General features: G+C 33.8%; 2 protein-coding genes and 1 long non-coding RNA gene across 3 annotated transcripts; all 3 read right to left on the reverse strand.

The window, feature by feature from the left end:
* Nucleotides 1-1531: 1531 nt before the first annotated feature.
* LOC148770038 (uncharacterized) lies at nt 1532-3646 on the reverse strand. The gene is made up of 3 exons (XR_016031536.1): nt 3444-3646; nt 3333-3365; nt 1532-1775 (listed from the first exon to the last, which is right to left on the reverse strand). It is a non-coding gene; the product is annotated as an uncharacterized LOC148770038 (long non-coding RNA).
* A 1927-nt stretch (nt 3647-5573) lies between these two features.
* LOC148770039 (uncharacterized) lies at nt 5574-7042 on the reverse strand. The gene is made up of 3 exons (XM_088819788.1): nt 6737-7042; nt 6493-6646; nt 5574-5777 (listed from the first exon to the last, which is right to left on the reverse strand). Exons 1-3 carry the CDS (start codon nt 7025-7027, stop codon nt 5722-5724), a joined length of 501 nt encoding a protein of 166 aa, XP_088675914.1. The 5' UTR covers nt 7028-7042; the 3' UTR covers nt 5574-5721.
* A 5825-nt stretch (nt 7043-12867) lies between these two features.
* On the reverse strand, nt 12868-14550 carry LOC148770040 (uncharacterized). The gene is made up of 4 exons (XM_088819789.1): nt 13937-14550; nt 13734-13844; nt 13449-13640; nt 12868-13059 (listed from the first exon to the last, which is right to left on the reverse strand). The coding sequence occupies exons 1-3, from the start codon at nt 14414-14416 to the stop codon at nt 13461-13463; spliced, it is 771 nt and encodes a 256-aa protein (XP_088675915.1). The 5' UTR covers nt 14417-14550; the 3' UTR covers nt 12868-13059; nt 13449-13460.
* Between the last annotated feature and the right edge of the window lie 1104 nt (nt 14551-15654).

The raw sequence follows: 15654 nt of genomic DNA on the forward strand, positions 1-15654 counted from the left end.
TAAGCGATACTCTTTCCTCTGAGTCATGGAGCTCCACAATTGGCAAATTGGTAAGGACATGCACGGTATCCGTAGGATCGCTTCCCATATGAATAGTTTCTTCAAAGTCAGTTGTGCTTTGATTATTGATATACTGAGCTACAACGTCCGTCTCTGCCCAAGCTGCTACTTTGGCCACCGTCTTTTCTGGTAAGGCTTGTACTTCGTCTGCAGTCATCTAGATGACTGGCGCTGAAGATCCCGCAAGGTTGGCCGCTTCAATTCTCTTCCTTCGAGGTGGCTCTATGACTCCAACGCTACCTTGAAGCGGTTGGTTGAGATCTCATTGACCACTTTAGTTGGCCGCTCCGTAGTTCTTTTCGTTCGAGGCGACTATGGGACTCCACAACTACCTTGAAGCGGTTGTTTAAGATCGCCTTGACCCTCTTTTTTGGCCGCTTCCGTAGTTATTTTCCTTCGAGGTGGCTCTAGGACTCCGCCGCTACCTCGAGGCGGCTGGTTGACATTGCCTTGACCACCTTCGTTGGCCGCTCACGTGGATATTTTCCTTCGAGGCAGCTCTGAGACTCCACCACTACCTTGAAGCGATTAGTTGAGATCGCCTTGACCCTCTTCGTTGGCCGCTCCCGTAGTTCTTTTGCTTCGACGCAGCTCTTCCTTCGAGGCAACTCTGAGACTCCACCGCTACCTTGAAGCGAGTGGTTGGGATCGCCTTGATCCTCTTCGTTGGCAGCTCTCATAGTTCTTTTGCTTCGAGGTGGCTCTTCCTTCGAGGCAGCTCTGAGACTCCACCGCTACCTTGAAGCGAGTGGTTGGGATCGCCTTGATCCTCTTCGTTGGCCGCTCCCATAGTTCTTTTGCTTCGAGGCGGCTCTAAGACTATGCAGTTACCTCGAGGCGGCTGGTTGAGATTGCCTTGACCACCTCCGTTCGCGACCCGTGCTCTAGTTTGCCTTCCCACAGACGGCGCCAAAATGATGTTGCTCCGAAATGTTGGGTCAGCCCAATGGTCTTGAAGCCACAGGTATTCTAAGTCCGGGAATCTTCAAGCCCAATATCGGGAATGCCGAGAGTCCTTGCCACGCGTCCGAGGTAGTCAAAGGGATCGCTCCACTTGTTAACTTGCAAAACAGTTGAAAACACTAGGTGACACGTCGGGGGTGGCCCGACTGTAGCACCCCCCTCGGGTCGGGCGATAAATCGAACCGGTTTATCGGAAAACTTTATTTAGATAGCGGAAGCAAAAAGGGATCTCTTTGTAATTTTTAAAACTTTCAAGTAGGACCAATATGTAATTTCTAAAAAATCTCTTTTTGGGTCATTTGAAAACTTTTGGAAGCTTTGAGAATTTCGAAAACTGCTTAGGGTGATTTTGGTCGTTTAAATTTTTCGTTTCGAAATGACATTAGAAATGGAGATTATTATTCGAGTGCTACGTTTATCTAACTATAGGTTCTAATTAGGGTTCGAGACGAAATCAGAGTTTAAGGGCGTTTGGTGAATAGGGATTTTCGGGTAACAGATGCAACTATCAAAATAAGCGGACCAACTATATTAATATCAAAATAAGGCTCGTACTAGGGTAAGAGTTTAATTTCCCTAACGAGGAGATATTAGAGTTTAAGGAAAATGGAAATACGGAAATTGTTTTTAGTTTACATCACCAAAATAAAATAAGCATAGTTTATAGACCCCTCGTACGACCAACCAAAAACCTCCGGCCATGACTCCGATCCACTACTCGGTCCATTCCGGCGCGGGATTACTACTACTACCTGCAATCAAAGAAGTATCTATATGAGCTATTAATCCCAGTAAGAAATCCGAATAGATAACGAGGTTTTAAAATATGATTTTACGTACTTATATAAGTATATACACATAAGCATCACACCTTACCATTCATCGGCAAACGATCACACACACACACACAAACACTTAATTTCATTTAGGCACGTAAATCGACTCAAATACTAAAAATTACCAATTTACCCTTTTCGTGCAAATGCATGAATGAAAACATTTTCTGTTGTTCGGATCCGTGAAAAATTAACTTCTTTACTTGGATGATAAGCATATTATTTTGAGCCCGTTCTTTTGGTGGAATCAAACCACCCCTTTATCTGTAGTAACTATGGTTGGGATACCGGCCCCCCGTATCCCGACTTATCCAACCCAAGCATTCCATTAACCTCTCCTTTCGTAAAAATGAAATCTCTTTTTATGCAAGACCATGAGACGAATGAGACTCTAATACAAAAATGACCACTTTACGACATCACAAATATCAATCAACGAGCATACAAACAAAATCCAATTATCCACATAATATACATACATACACGGCAATCACACACATAGCATACACACATATATATAACCACTTAAGTATAGCACATAATTCACATAATTATTATAGCATCATATTATATACTTATATATCACAAATTACACACACAACAGCACACACACACGGCACACACACATATAGACATAACATGCAGCCCCAAAACATACTTTAATTTGCATTAAATTATCAAACCATGCCCTTAAAGCACCAACATTTTTATCTTTTCATTAATGGGATTTCTCCCACTTTTATTCATTAAACGAATTAAAAATTCTTACAGCCCCTTAACATAATTCAGCTGCAGATTTTTAACCATAAATTCACATTCTCACAATTAATACTCAAGGCATAATGATTAAAACACAAAAGTTCCATTTATGACACATGCCCAACCAATATTTCGAAATAATAGCAAATGGCATCATTAAATTCTCAAATTTAATTAGAGACTGCCTAACTGACGAAATAAACAGATGCAAAAAGAATTTTGCAGTTTCCTCAAAAATCGGATTTATAAAAATTAAAATACTCGGCAAGTAGTGTTGAAGCCAAAAATGATTTTTCCAACAAATTTTAATCCCAAACTATGGCCAAATAGAAAATAACAAAATTCCACTTACTCCTACTGAGATTTTAAAGGTGAAAATATTTTTCATGCTCAAATTTCAAGAAGTTGCAGATTAGTCCTAAAGATTCATAGATCTACACATGCAACCCCAAAAATCTTGAAAACTCATTTTCCTTTTCCAAAATTCCCAAAAATTCGAAATATTAAATCTTTAAACACAAAATACTTAGATTCACAGATTATAAAATGGATTAGACATGCAAGAACACAAATATCAAGATTAGCACAAGACGTCGGATTTTACACAAAAAGCCCTAATTTTTCGAAAAGTGAGGAATCTTTTAAGTAGTTTTGAAAATCCTTTTCCATACTATGATACCCTTCGATTGCAGCACGAAATTCGAGATTTCTTACCTATCAAAGAGTGTTGGCCGAAGAAAGAAAAACCTTCAAAAGAAAAGAGGGTTTTTTAGAGGAAAAAAAAGAGGATGAAGAAAAATGAAGAAAACGAAGATACAATGTTACCTCCTTCAAAAAGTGGCTCCAAGATTGAACCAAGCTAGTTGAATAGAGAAGGTAAGAGCTTTGATATCAAGTTGGGAGGAGTTTAAATCTCCTGTAAGAGGGCAAGTGTTTTTTATGGTGTTCTTGGCATATTCAACAGTGAAGCTTATATAGGGGATTTGCATTTTGATTTCTATAATTTTTTTTGTTGAATAAATTTGAGGTGGTGGCCGATGGAGGAGGTGATGCTTCGGTGGTGATGGGGAAGAAGAGACAAGTGGGGGTATAGGTGGAGAGAGAAGAAGACATGAGAGTGTCTCTTGAGATTACTTAGCATGCTTGAGTGTAGGATTAGTGTAAATCCTCACTCTTTGCCAAGTGTACAAGCATGCATCTTTTCTAATTTTATTTTCTAATAAAAAAATCACTAATCTCTCTCTTACTCACAAAAACCGAACACACACATATATAAATACATATACCTATAGTCTAGAGTAACATAGCTTATATAGCATATGCATATATGTATGCATACATGTACGTATATATGCATGTATTATGCATGTAATTATGATTAAATCATGAAATCACATAAATAAATTAATTGTACACATAAGTTACATAAATTAATCTAACACATAATTATCAATAATTGATGCATTTAAGCACATAATTATCGAAATAAAGTTGGCACATAATTATTCAATAAATTCCTAGCACATAAGGCACATAATTATCTAATCGGCATATAATAATTATTAATCTAAGCATATAAGGCACTTAAAGAATTGAAGTTAGTAAAATTCCTAATGATTTCTACGTGAGAATTTTCAGGTTATGGAATTTTGGTTAGGCATTAGGTTTCGAAAATGTGGGGTGTTACACCGGCAATTGTCCTCCGACGCTCAAGTCAGAAAACTATCACAATATAAACAATTAATTGCCTAAATAATGCGTACCAGTGTATATGATATAACACATATTTATAGGTGGAGTTTGATATGGTTTTCTTGTTAAAAACCAATGTGGGACAAATTGAATGTAATTAAGAGTGTTAATTGGGGTTATCCTCTAGATGGGCCAATTTGAGCATCTTGGGCCAGACTCCAAATTATACACATCATTGAGTGTTATAAATTGGTTTTTCCTTTAGATGGCCCAATTTGAGCATCTTGGGCATAACTCCAATTATACACATCAATATTGAAGTTTAATGTTTTGTTTCTCGAATTTTGAGGAGCACATTTGGGGTCATTAAATGTACTGAAATGTTAAATGTCGTTTCAATTTTACTAATGTCATTTTGACTTCGAACCTAATTTTGACGTATTTCTATTTTGATTTTGGCAAAATTCAAAACACGAAAACTGTAGTCATTTGGGTTAGCTTTCTAATCCAACTTAAATCCGCTAGATTGGATGCCGTGTGACAAAGTTATGCATTAATAGGTTACATTTTAAATTTGAGATACCTCAATACATCAAAGTTGTCCATTAATTCATGTATATCTTTCTCGTCTGACAACCAGTCTGACATCCAATTTTGGTGATTCAGGTTGGATTAGAAACAAACTCAAAATACTACAGATTCTATTTTTCGGGTTTTGCAAAATTTAGAATTAAAAATAATTAAAATCACGTTTGAAGTCGTAATGGAATTATTTAAGCTCGAAAGACATTTATCACATCCCTTAAATGTAATGCATGTTGAGTGGTGTCCCAGCAACAAGGTGCTTGATTCGGGACGGTGCGCTACAATATCATTTGACTCATATATGTTGATTACCAATAATCATTCAACAAATATTACCAATTTGGTAATTTGTCATTCCACCAGGGTCTAGTTTGGTTGCCAAAATAATATTAGCCAATATAAAATTAAATAATCTAATGAAAACACAATTATTTTATCGAATCCCGCTACGTTCAACAGAAAAACTCCTTTAAAAGCAAGATAAGCCATGACAAGATAATATTTGCTGGTCCACCGACAAGTTATTGAGATTACCAAACATCAAACAAAGTTCAATTATTTAGTTAATAATGGCTAATCTCCCCAACCAAACGAGGCGTAACTCGATAACCACAAAACTAGCAAAACAAAACCATGACATGGTAGCAACTCTAAAGATTTAATGAACCAAAAAACGAGTGAAACAAAACAAGAATCTTAAATATGATAGCAGATAGCAAGTATATTTTCAAAATTAACAAGTTTATCATAACTACACACCATCAACTATTTCACGAAAAGGGAAAAAAGAAAAATAGATTCTAAACACTTCATAGTCCTATAAACATTACGAAGAACACATTATATTCCATGAGAGAATATAACTTATCAACTTCGAATAACCTGCAAATGGAAAATCCCAAAAGGTGTTACATGCCAGTAAAAATCATAGAATCGAAAGTTGTTGGAGCACAAATATCAATAACACAAGTGATAAGATTCACATACTTCGCGCACTACATTGCAGGCAGCACAACATTCAAGAGATCACGGAAGAAGACATCACAAATTCAAGTCTAACGTGATTTTAAAATTAATAATTACCAGTTTCTTCTTTCCATTCAAAATATGGTAATAGAAATATATTTTGTTCAATTTGAGGAATATAAACCAGAAGTACAATTTTTCAAATAGGGACATCAGTCTTCGAAGATATGTAACCATAAACTAACTATAGTATCGGAATTGTTTCTAGAGCGATTGGCCAAGGCAAAGTGTATACACCCATATTCAAGAAAAGTCTGAAAAGTTGGTCAAGTCTCCTAACCATGGGAAGTAATTTTTTGATACACTTTGTGACTCTCGTAACTTAGAATCAGACGAGTAGGAAGCAAAGTATCTCACTAACTCAATTTTTGTATGATAGCATCTCTGTTTAATTTTGAAGATGTAATAAAGGCTGAACATGTAGATACTCACTGATCAACATGTAGCAACTACACCCATATATAAATGCATATAGGTAAATGAAAAACGAAAGTCAATAACATCATTGGACATATAGGAGCTTAAGATAACAAAAAAACACAGTAAATCTTGAATTGAAAAAAAAAATTACCTATAACAGCTAAGCAGCAGGATGTGAAATTGCACTTTTTTTTGTTGCAGGCATTGGTTGCTAGTTGAGCATAAACATTGAGATCATGCAGGAGTATGGGATCATCATCTTTGCCGGAGGAATCTCGGTCATACAAAAGCTTGGCCACAGGTCGCTACAAATTTATATGATAAATTGAGGTTAATAATTTATTGAAATGATATTCCAAATAAATGAAATTAGAATAAATTGACGGAAAACATACGCCGAACATAAATAGCCGAACGATCCCCTTCTTACTCATCCTTGACTCGCTCGTCTTCGTAACTAATTCCGATTCCTCCTTTTGCAATTTCTTGACTTGTCTAAGCAATTTGATTATCCTTAACTTCAACTTCTCTGTTTCCGACTCCGATTCCGATTCCGTTTCCGTTTCCGTTTCCGTTTCCTCCTTCAATTTTTCGACTTGTGTCAATATTGTCTTCATCTTTAACTTACGGTTCTCCATGCCCCGTTTCGGTTCCTCTGATTCGTTTCGGTATTCTAATCGGCTCATGTCTGGTTTCTAACGTTTCTTAAAGAGAGCGAAGTAAATGGGCTGGACTCTTGGGGAGTGGGTTGGGATAACCCTTTCAATAGGTATATTCATAAAGGGTCATTAAAAAATTTACAAAAAAGTCAACACATTGGACAGAGATTTGTAAGAGACAATAATAGCCAATCACATTTCAATATGCTCAAATTTTATCATTTAATATAATTTAACGTTAAATTTCATAAGTTATTTAATTTTGACCCAAAACATAATTTTATGGACAATTTCATTCGTCGCCGCTGGTCTCTATCATTGACTTTTTTAATCTTCTTTTCCTGGTTTTTCCACCGGTTTCCGGCGTTGACCGACTGTCATTGCCGGTCTCCGGCATTGACTTTTTTGATTTTTTTTCTTCCTAAATTTTTCATCGCCGGTCTCCGGCGTTGACTTTTTCAATTTTTTCTTTTTTTTCACCCCTAATTTTTCAACCGGCGTTGACCTGACGTTGACTTTTTTGATTTTTGAATTTTTTTTTTCTTTAACATCTTCCCCCGCGTTTAAACAACAATATTGTTGTGGTTGACAGTAAATAACTATACTACAATTTAACACATTAATCTCTAACACAATAATATTAACACAATAAAAGTTATTATTTCTTTGTAATAGAGTAATATTAATATAAAAGTAAACATAATAAAAATATTGATGTGGTTGATAGTAATATTATTGTAACACCATTTACGGTAATATTACAATAGTAAACATTTATATTATTAAGTTACTCGGTCAACAACTCAGACAAAAACAAAAAACCCAAAAATTTAATAATATTGATGTGGTTGACAGTAATATTATTGTGTTTACAGTTATTTTACTATCAACCACGATAATATAATTACGTAAACTTGTTAACAAATCAAACAAAATAAAATAAAATAAAAACCAAAAAAATAATATTATTGTCGTTGACTCTAATTGTACTATCAAGGACAGTACAGTTACATAAATGTACCGTCAACGACAGTATAATTACGTTAATATACTGTCAGTGACAGTATAATTACTGTTAATGACAGTACAATTAAGGTTAACGTTTAGCTGCAGACGTAAAAAAAAGGGATAAAAATGTTAGAAGAAAAAAAATCACTAAAGAAAATCAACGCCGGAGACCGACGGTCAACTCAAGAAACCGGCGGCGGAAAAAACAGACAAGAAAACAAATCAAAAAAGTCAACGCCGGAGACGGCGGTCAATGCTGAAAACCGGCGGCGAAAACAAATAAAGTCAATGCCGAAAACCGGCGGCAAAAAAATAATTTCAAAAAAAAAAAAAAAAAAAAAGAAAAAAAAGAAAAAAAATATTGAAAAAAAAGTCAAAATTATTTTTTTGCGGTTAAAATTGATTAAATTATGGTTACAAGTAAGAATTGGTTGTAAAGTGTTGCGGGTAATTTTGTCATATAAATTAATTTTTCCTTTATTTATAAGGTAAAATAGCACTGAACCTCCTTGTGGTTTGGACATTTTGCACATGACCCCCTTATGGTAAGAAATTAGGCACATAACGCCCTTGTGGTTTGACATTGCACATGAGCCCCTTATTATATGAAATTAGGCACATAACCCCTTTGTCGTTTTGACATTTTGCACATGACCCTCTTATGGTATGAAATTAGCACATAACCCCTTGAATAGAGAACAGAAAAAGACTAAACTACCGCTATCAAATCAAAAATTCTTGTTTTAATTTAAAAATAAGTATTCTATAAAACGAAAAGCTTAATGTACTTTTTTTGTAAAATGACAAATATAATATATTATTGTGTTTTTTTAATTTTACGCAATAATATGGCGGCGTTTTTATTTGCGACGGAAATGTTTTTATATAATCATATTTTAGTGTTAGCTGGAAAAGGGTTTGAGTTTCTTTTGCGCGCCTGAAATTTCATTATTATTAGGGTTAAATACAAAAACACCTATGTACTACGAACTTTGTATCATATATTCATATACTACCCATAAATACTAAAACCCCCTCACATTACATTTTTTCTAAAATATGACGAAAATACCCCTACTCAAATATATATATATATATATATATATATATATATATATATATATATATATATATATATATATATATATATATATATATATATATATATATATATATATATAGTTTGAGCCATTTTCCACTACATATTTTACCATTTTCAGTCAATTTTACGTGGGAAATTTTGGTATTTATATTTTTTCTCCAAAATATCAAATTGCTTAGATTTTTTTAATTTTCTGAATAAAACCTTATATTTTTGACATTTTGAGTTTTTTCATTTTTATTTTCTTAAATGTCTTCCGGGAGTTCAAAAAAAAATCTAAGTAATTAAATGTTTTGAAGAAAAAAATAAAAATATCAAAATTTTCCAAGTAAAATTGACCGAAAATGTGAAAAGATATAGTGGAAAATGGCTCAAACAAACCCTTATATTTATAGGCTTAACATGAGTATTTTCGTCATATTTTGGAAAAAATATAACATTATGGGGGGTTTTGTATTTTTGTGTAGTACATGAGTATATGATACAAAGTCCATAGTACATGAGTGTTTTTGTATATAACCCTTATTATTATCCTTCTCAGCTGGTAACAATGGGTAGGGGTGAGTTCGGGACGGGATTTCGGGAATTCGGGATTTTCGGGATCGGGATTTCGGGATTCGGGATAGAAATTTTAAATCCCAATCCCGTCCCATAATATTAAATCCCGGTAATATCGGTATCCCTAAATATTTCGGGAATTCGGGATTGAGATCGGGAATCCCATATTTTGCCTAAAAACTAAGAAATATTGTTTTTTTTTTCCATTAGTATTATTTTATACATTAAACCAACTTGAATATATTATATACATACTATTATTATTGCACTATTTATTTTTTATCACAAAACTTGGAAGATATGAAATTTGAAAAATTTAAAAATAAGTTGAAACGATATATTATATTGTATTTCTCATCTCCTTAACAAATATATATATATATATATATATATATATATATATATATATATATATATATATATATATATATATATATATATGTATGTGTGTGTGTGTGTGTGTGTGTGTGTTTTTATTAGTTTTTTTTTTCTTTTTTCCTAATTCGGGATTAAAATATCCCGATCGGGATTGAACCAATTCCCGAATCCCGATCCCGTATTTGTTCCTAATCCCGATCCCGAATCCCGTAATCCCGAATTCCCGAATTTTTAATCCCAAATAGTAAAATTCTAATCGGGACGGGACGGGATCCCGAATCCCGATCCCAAAGTCCCAGCCCTAACAATGGGGGTCATCGGACATGGTCATATTGGGAGGAGGTGAAGGTGATTTTGGTCCATGAAAGGGAAAATTCTATGAACATTGATGGAACAAGTGGAAATTCTACTAGTTTGAATGAATTGATTGGGTTAGTCTATATATATATATATATATATATATATATATATATATATATATATATATATATATATATATATATAACAAAAAAAACAAATCGGCCGAGGCGGCCGATTAATCAAACTCCGAGGCGGAGGCGGTCGCAAACCTTTACGATTTTAATGTAAATCGAGTTTTTGCATGTGAGGCGGTTTTGGGCGGTTCGAGGCGGTCAAACCTTAAGGCGGGTCAAACTCGGTGGCAAAAATCGGCTAAAAATCGGTCAAAAATCGGTTTTTTTTTAATTCAAAATAAAAGTTGGAATTTTAATAAATAAAAAATGAGTTTATGCTTTATTTTGTTTATGTTAACTGTTATTGTTAAAGAACTAATGATGTATGCCATGAATGTTCAAGAATAAATGTAAATTAAAAAATTTGCCTTTTTATTTATAATTTATAAGGATATTTATGTATTATGATCTTATTATTATTAAACTTTTATACGTTATTAGGATATATATACACGATGGAGATGTTACTATGTTTAAATATTTTTTATATATGTTTTGAGTATTTATAATTAATATCTACAAATATATTATATTAAATTTTAAAAACCGATTTATTTCCGCTTTATCACTGATTAATCTCCGCCGCACCTATTAATAGTGAGTCGGTGCCTGACCGCCTCCGACCCGATTACCGTTTTAGACAAATGAAATGAATTAGAACCATTACGATGAAGATATGGTAAGGACGACGTTGCCATTTCACATGTTATCCTTATTCAGGAAATCCTGCAAACCAAACTCTTGAAATTTTGCATACTAAATAATATGAACGCACATTAAGGAAAATTTATACATCTCATCCATCAAACCAGAAGAGGCCCAAAGGTATAACTAAACTCATGGTTGAAGAGTTCCTCATTTTAATCTCCTTCGCAGGACAGGACAAAAACACATAAGGATCACTTACGGAAGAATTCTAGAAGACCACAACTAGGTTTGAGGCAATGGAGGTACATTTTGCGTACAAGGAGCTCAATGGTGCAGCGAACATCTTCGCAAAGACTGGATCGACTATAAATAGTGGGCTTTTTAGTTAGGGCTTTTCAGCATCCTGTACCGAGACAACATCCAGTGTCGAGACAGTACTCCTAGTAATTCAGTTTTTTGTTACTGGTAAGCATTCATCAATTGATTTGTTCTGAAAAAACACATTCATCAATTGATTTGTTCTGAAAAAACACATTCATCAATTGATTTTAACAAACATAGCCCTAAGTAGGATTAAAGATATTAACTGTAGGTGATTTGAATTTTGGGCATTAATTGGTAAACCCAATGTGGAAAATAATTAGTGTGCATGTTTTGACGGCCCAGCGGCCCAATTAGGTTTATCACATTAGTCGAGTTGCTGTTCTACCTGTCCTTCAGGCAGGTTACCACAGAATTTCAGCATTTGGGACAAAGGAATTGAAATCGGCATAATTCAAAGAAGTTAGTATGGGACGATACATGATGGTTCTGGTTGTGTACAGAGGAAATGAGTAACACGAACAAGCTGTGGGATAATTCAAAACCGGTCATATATAGTGACAAAACGGCAACACCACAAAAATCAAAACACTAAGAGCCTGTTTGGCTAAGCTTATAAGCTCTTAAAAACATCTTATAAGATGTTTAAGAGCTTATAAGCTGTTAAAATGTGTTTGGTAAAAAAATTACAAAAGACCTTATTTTTTTCAAAAATAAGCTGTTAGGGAGCTTATAAGATGTTTTTAAAAAAGTACATCCACCCCACCTTTTTTCTTTAAGATCTTATTTGCTTATTTACTAAAACACTCAAAATACAAAATTACCCTCAAATACTATATTACATGAATACTAATAATATTTATATTTTATCAAAACAACGTATTCTTGTAATCAAGATTAATAATTAGTTAAAATATAATTATCATAATAATCATAAAAAAATTATTCTCTATTTATATTTATATGTATATAAAATACCCGAATATTCTTATTATCTCAATAATAAATTATATTTCATTTATCTATAAAAAAATATATATTTATTTTACAACATTTATTTCATATTAATGTATAATTTTATATTATCATTTTATTTGAAAAATTAATTTGTAAATATTATAATAATATTTTAGGAACAAAAAAATATTTGAGTCAAATAAGTTTAACAAATATAATGGCGTTATGTATTTTTTTGTCATTATAGTGGTAAACAGACCTTTTATTTCCAAACGTCTGAACAACTTATAATAACTAAAAGTAACTTATAAGCTACATATCCAAACACTTTAAAAAATATTTTTTAAAATAAGATCTTAGAGCTTATCAGCTCCTAAAACATCTTATCAGATGTAGGAGCTTATAAGATGTTTTAAATAAGCTTAACCAAACGGGCTCTAAATATTTGACATAAATAAGATAAGCACTGTTCCATTGAGCATGATACATTTTACAAATATAAAAAGATTCTAGACGCAGAAAACAAAGATAAATATGGTTCACAACCCAGTTATATTAAAACAAACACAATTTGCCTTAAATCGGCAAATTTGCTTCCCTAAACCAGGTATCACCTGCAAACGGAACAAAAACATGGTGTTAAGTACTGGTGAAACACATACACCTGAAAGCTGCTGGATCATAAATTTTGGTACCACAAACTCAAAGGACATTACTTCATACACTACATGTCCGACATATACACCTACACCTTCTCAATTGATAATTCTCCAACAACATAAAATATAAGATTTCAGTGTACCAAGGCAAAAAAAATAATTCAATAAGGCGGCAAGGCATCGCAATCAACTTCAACCTTCTTTCGTGAAAAGAATATTCAACCATTATATGGTATACCTATACTAATGACATTTATATAAAGGTCTATATTTATAAATTATAATATTTTCAATTGACTGTCAAATAAAGATCACCAATTTCAGAAAATAAAATGAAAACTTACCTATTCGTTAGGTCAATCAACAATACGAACACTCTGTACATCAATTTTGCCAATTCCGTAGTAAATGATTGTTTGGAAATGTTTGGCAACGGCATCACCAGGCTTGATGGCTGTAAATCCCAGATGCAATACGTAACCGGCGCACTGACTTTGGATTGCTCCCACCATGTCCACCACACTGTATTCTGTATGCTACACAAATATACGAACCAAAACCAATTAAATCGTCGACCGAAAAAGAACCAGAAACAAATTAAATGTAACCAAAAAAAAAAAAAAACATACGTGTTTGTTGTTGTAAGAATTAATTGCTAGTTGCGCAGAACCCCGGAGAGATTGCAAAGTTTTGGGATCATTGCCTTTAAGAGATGGCTCATACACCAGGCTCGAACCTCCCTGTATGTAAATTGAAGCTAATTAAATTATCTGAACATATGAAAATATAATAAATTGGAGAAAATAAAATAAAAATGGGGGAAATTTCATACAGAGAATGATGGAATCTTCTTTTTATTCTTGGGGCGGGGGCGCTTCATAGTAAACGGATCATCTTCATTAGATTGATGAATCAGCAGCTGTTGGATACTTAACATGTGCTCCTCCGCATCGAATTCCGCCTCATCTAACTCCTTCTTCTTCTTAACCCTCTTCTCTAACTCAACCTTATCCATATCCAGTGACAGTCTTTCACCCATATACAGATCCACATCCCGTTCCAGTACTTCATCCTCATCCGGTTCGGATCCGGAGTCGGGTTCAGAATCCGATTCCAATTCGGGTTTCTCCCCTTGCAATTTACTCAATTGTCTGAGTATCTTATTGATCCTGAACTTGAAGTTGTCCACCTTTATTTTCGACGAGTCATCGTTCTCCATTCCCTCAAGCAATTCCTTCAGTACTCCATGTATCTCGTTGATCCTTAAATTGCGATTCTTCCTTCTCTGTTCCGAAGCGTTCACACCAGCCATCTCTCTAATCTCTCTCTTTATCTCTTTCTCTCTCTAATCCAACGCACGCAGAGTCGTAAACGAAGCCCTAATTACAAAAGAGGGGAAATTTTTGTTCGCAAGTAATAATGAGAAGAGGCCAGAATTTGATATAAATTTTCAGTTCTGCCCCTATAAATAAATAGTCCTCTTCGATTTTTTTTTTTTGCCTAATTGCATTTAGGACCCCTGTTAAATACCAAATTGCTCAAATAAGCTTAAAACGTAGGGATGACAACGGGTCGGTTCTGGGCCGGGTTTCCCTAAACTATATAAACTCAAGACCCGCCCCAACTTGTTTTAGCTTAGACCCAGACCCGCCCCAACTCAGACCCTAATTAAACGGTTTTGACCCGCCAGACCCGCTAGATCCGTTAACATACAAAAAGTTTAATACATAACATTTTGCTTGTGTATTTTTACGTAATAATCTCAATACTAAAATACAATTATTTTAAAAAAGTTTAATACATAACATTTTGCTTGTATATTTTTACGTAATAATCTCAATACTAAAATACAATTATTTTAAAAAATCTCTCCAAGTGATATAAATCAATTACAATTAATCATATTTAACTTCGATAATAAGTAAAATTCAAAATGCAAGACAATTAGCAGTTGTCGACAAGTGATAAACATTAATCATGAGAAATGAGATTCGAAAAATAAAACAGTGAAAATAGGTAAATGGGAATAGACAAAATGAAAATTGATAGTTTGATATATATATATATATATATATATATATATATATATATATATATATATATATATATATATATGTGTGTGTGTATACCCGTCGGTTCTGGGTCGATTCCAATAAGACCCGTAACCCGATCCATAACCATCCGATTCTAGAAATTGAAACCCATTACCCGACCCATAATCATTTAGCTGACCCAGACCCGTCCCAGACGGGTCGGTTCCGAGTCCAAGACCCGCAAAACCCGTACCCATTGTCATCCCTATTACAATTTAACAAAGTAGGAAACGACCCTATATTATATTGATTCTATTATAAATAAGCCCATCATGAGTAGGGGTGCTAAACGAGTCGAACCGACTCGTGAGTTCGATGAGCCAGCTCGAACTCGAACTCGGATTTTTCGAGCTCAATCCCAGGCTAGCGGGCCTTACTTTTATTTCTTTATTTTTAATGTTTATATATTATTTTTTATTTAAATAATATATGATAATATAAAATATTACATAAATAA

This window comes from Erythranthe guttata, chromosome 6 (genome assembly GCF_056151865.1).
Source record: "Erythranthe guttata isolate IM_541 chromosome 6, IM_541, whole genome shotgun sequence".
Taxonomy (NCBI): domain Eukaryota; kingdom Viridiplantae; phylum Streptophyta; class Magnoliopsida; order Lamiales; family Phrymaceae; genus Erythranthe; species Erythranthe guttata.

What these genes read in the sequence shown, in the direction of transcription:
- LOC148770039 (XM_088819788.1), bottom strand. Translation starts at nt 7,027, where the DNA reads ATGAGCCGATTAGAATACCGAAACGAATCAGAGGAACCGAAACGGGGC. An exon ending in TTCGGCTATTTATGTTCGGC is followed by an intron (nt 6,647 to 6,736) that starts GTATGTTTTCCG and finishes ATAAATTTGTAG; the next exon opens with CGACCTGTGGCCAAGCTTTT. An exon ending in CTGCTGCTTAGCTGTTATAG is followed by an intron (nt 5,778 to 6,492) that starts GTAATTTTTTTT and finishes TTCCATTTGCAG; the next exon opens with GTTATTCGAAGTTGATAAGT.
- LOC148770040 (XM_088819789.1), bottom strand. Translation starts at nt 14,416, where the DNA reads ATGGCTGGTGTGAACGCTTCGGAACAGAGAAGGAAGAATCGCAATTTA. An exon ending in AGAAGATTCCATCATTCTCT is followed by an intron (nt 13,845 to 13,936) that starts GTATGAAATTTC and finishes ATTTACATACAG; the next exon opens with GGAGGTTCGAGCCTGGTGTA. An exon ending in ATTCTTACAACAACAAACAC is followed by an intron (nt 13,641 to 13,733) that starts GTATGTTTTTTT and finishes ATATTTGTGTAG; the next exon opens with CATACAGAATACAGTGTGGT.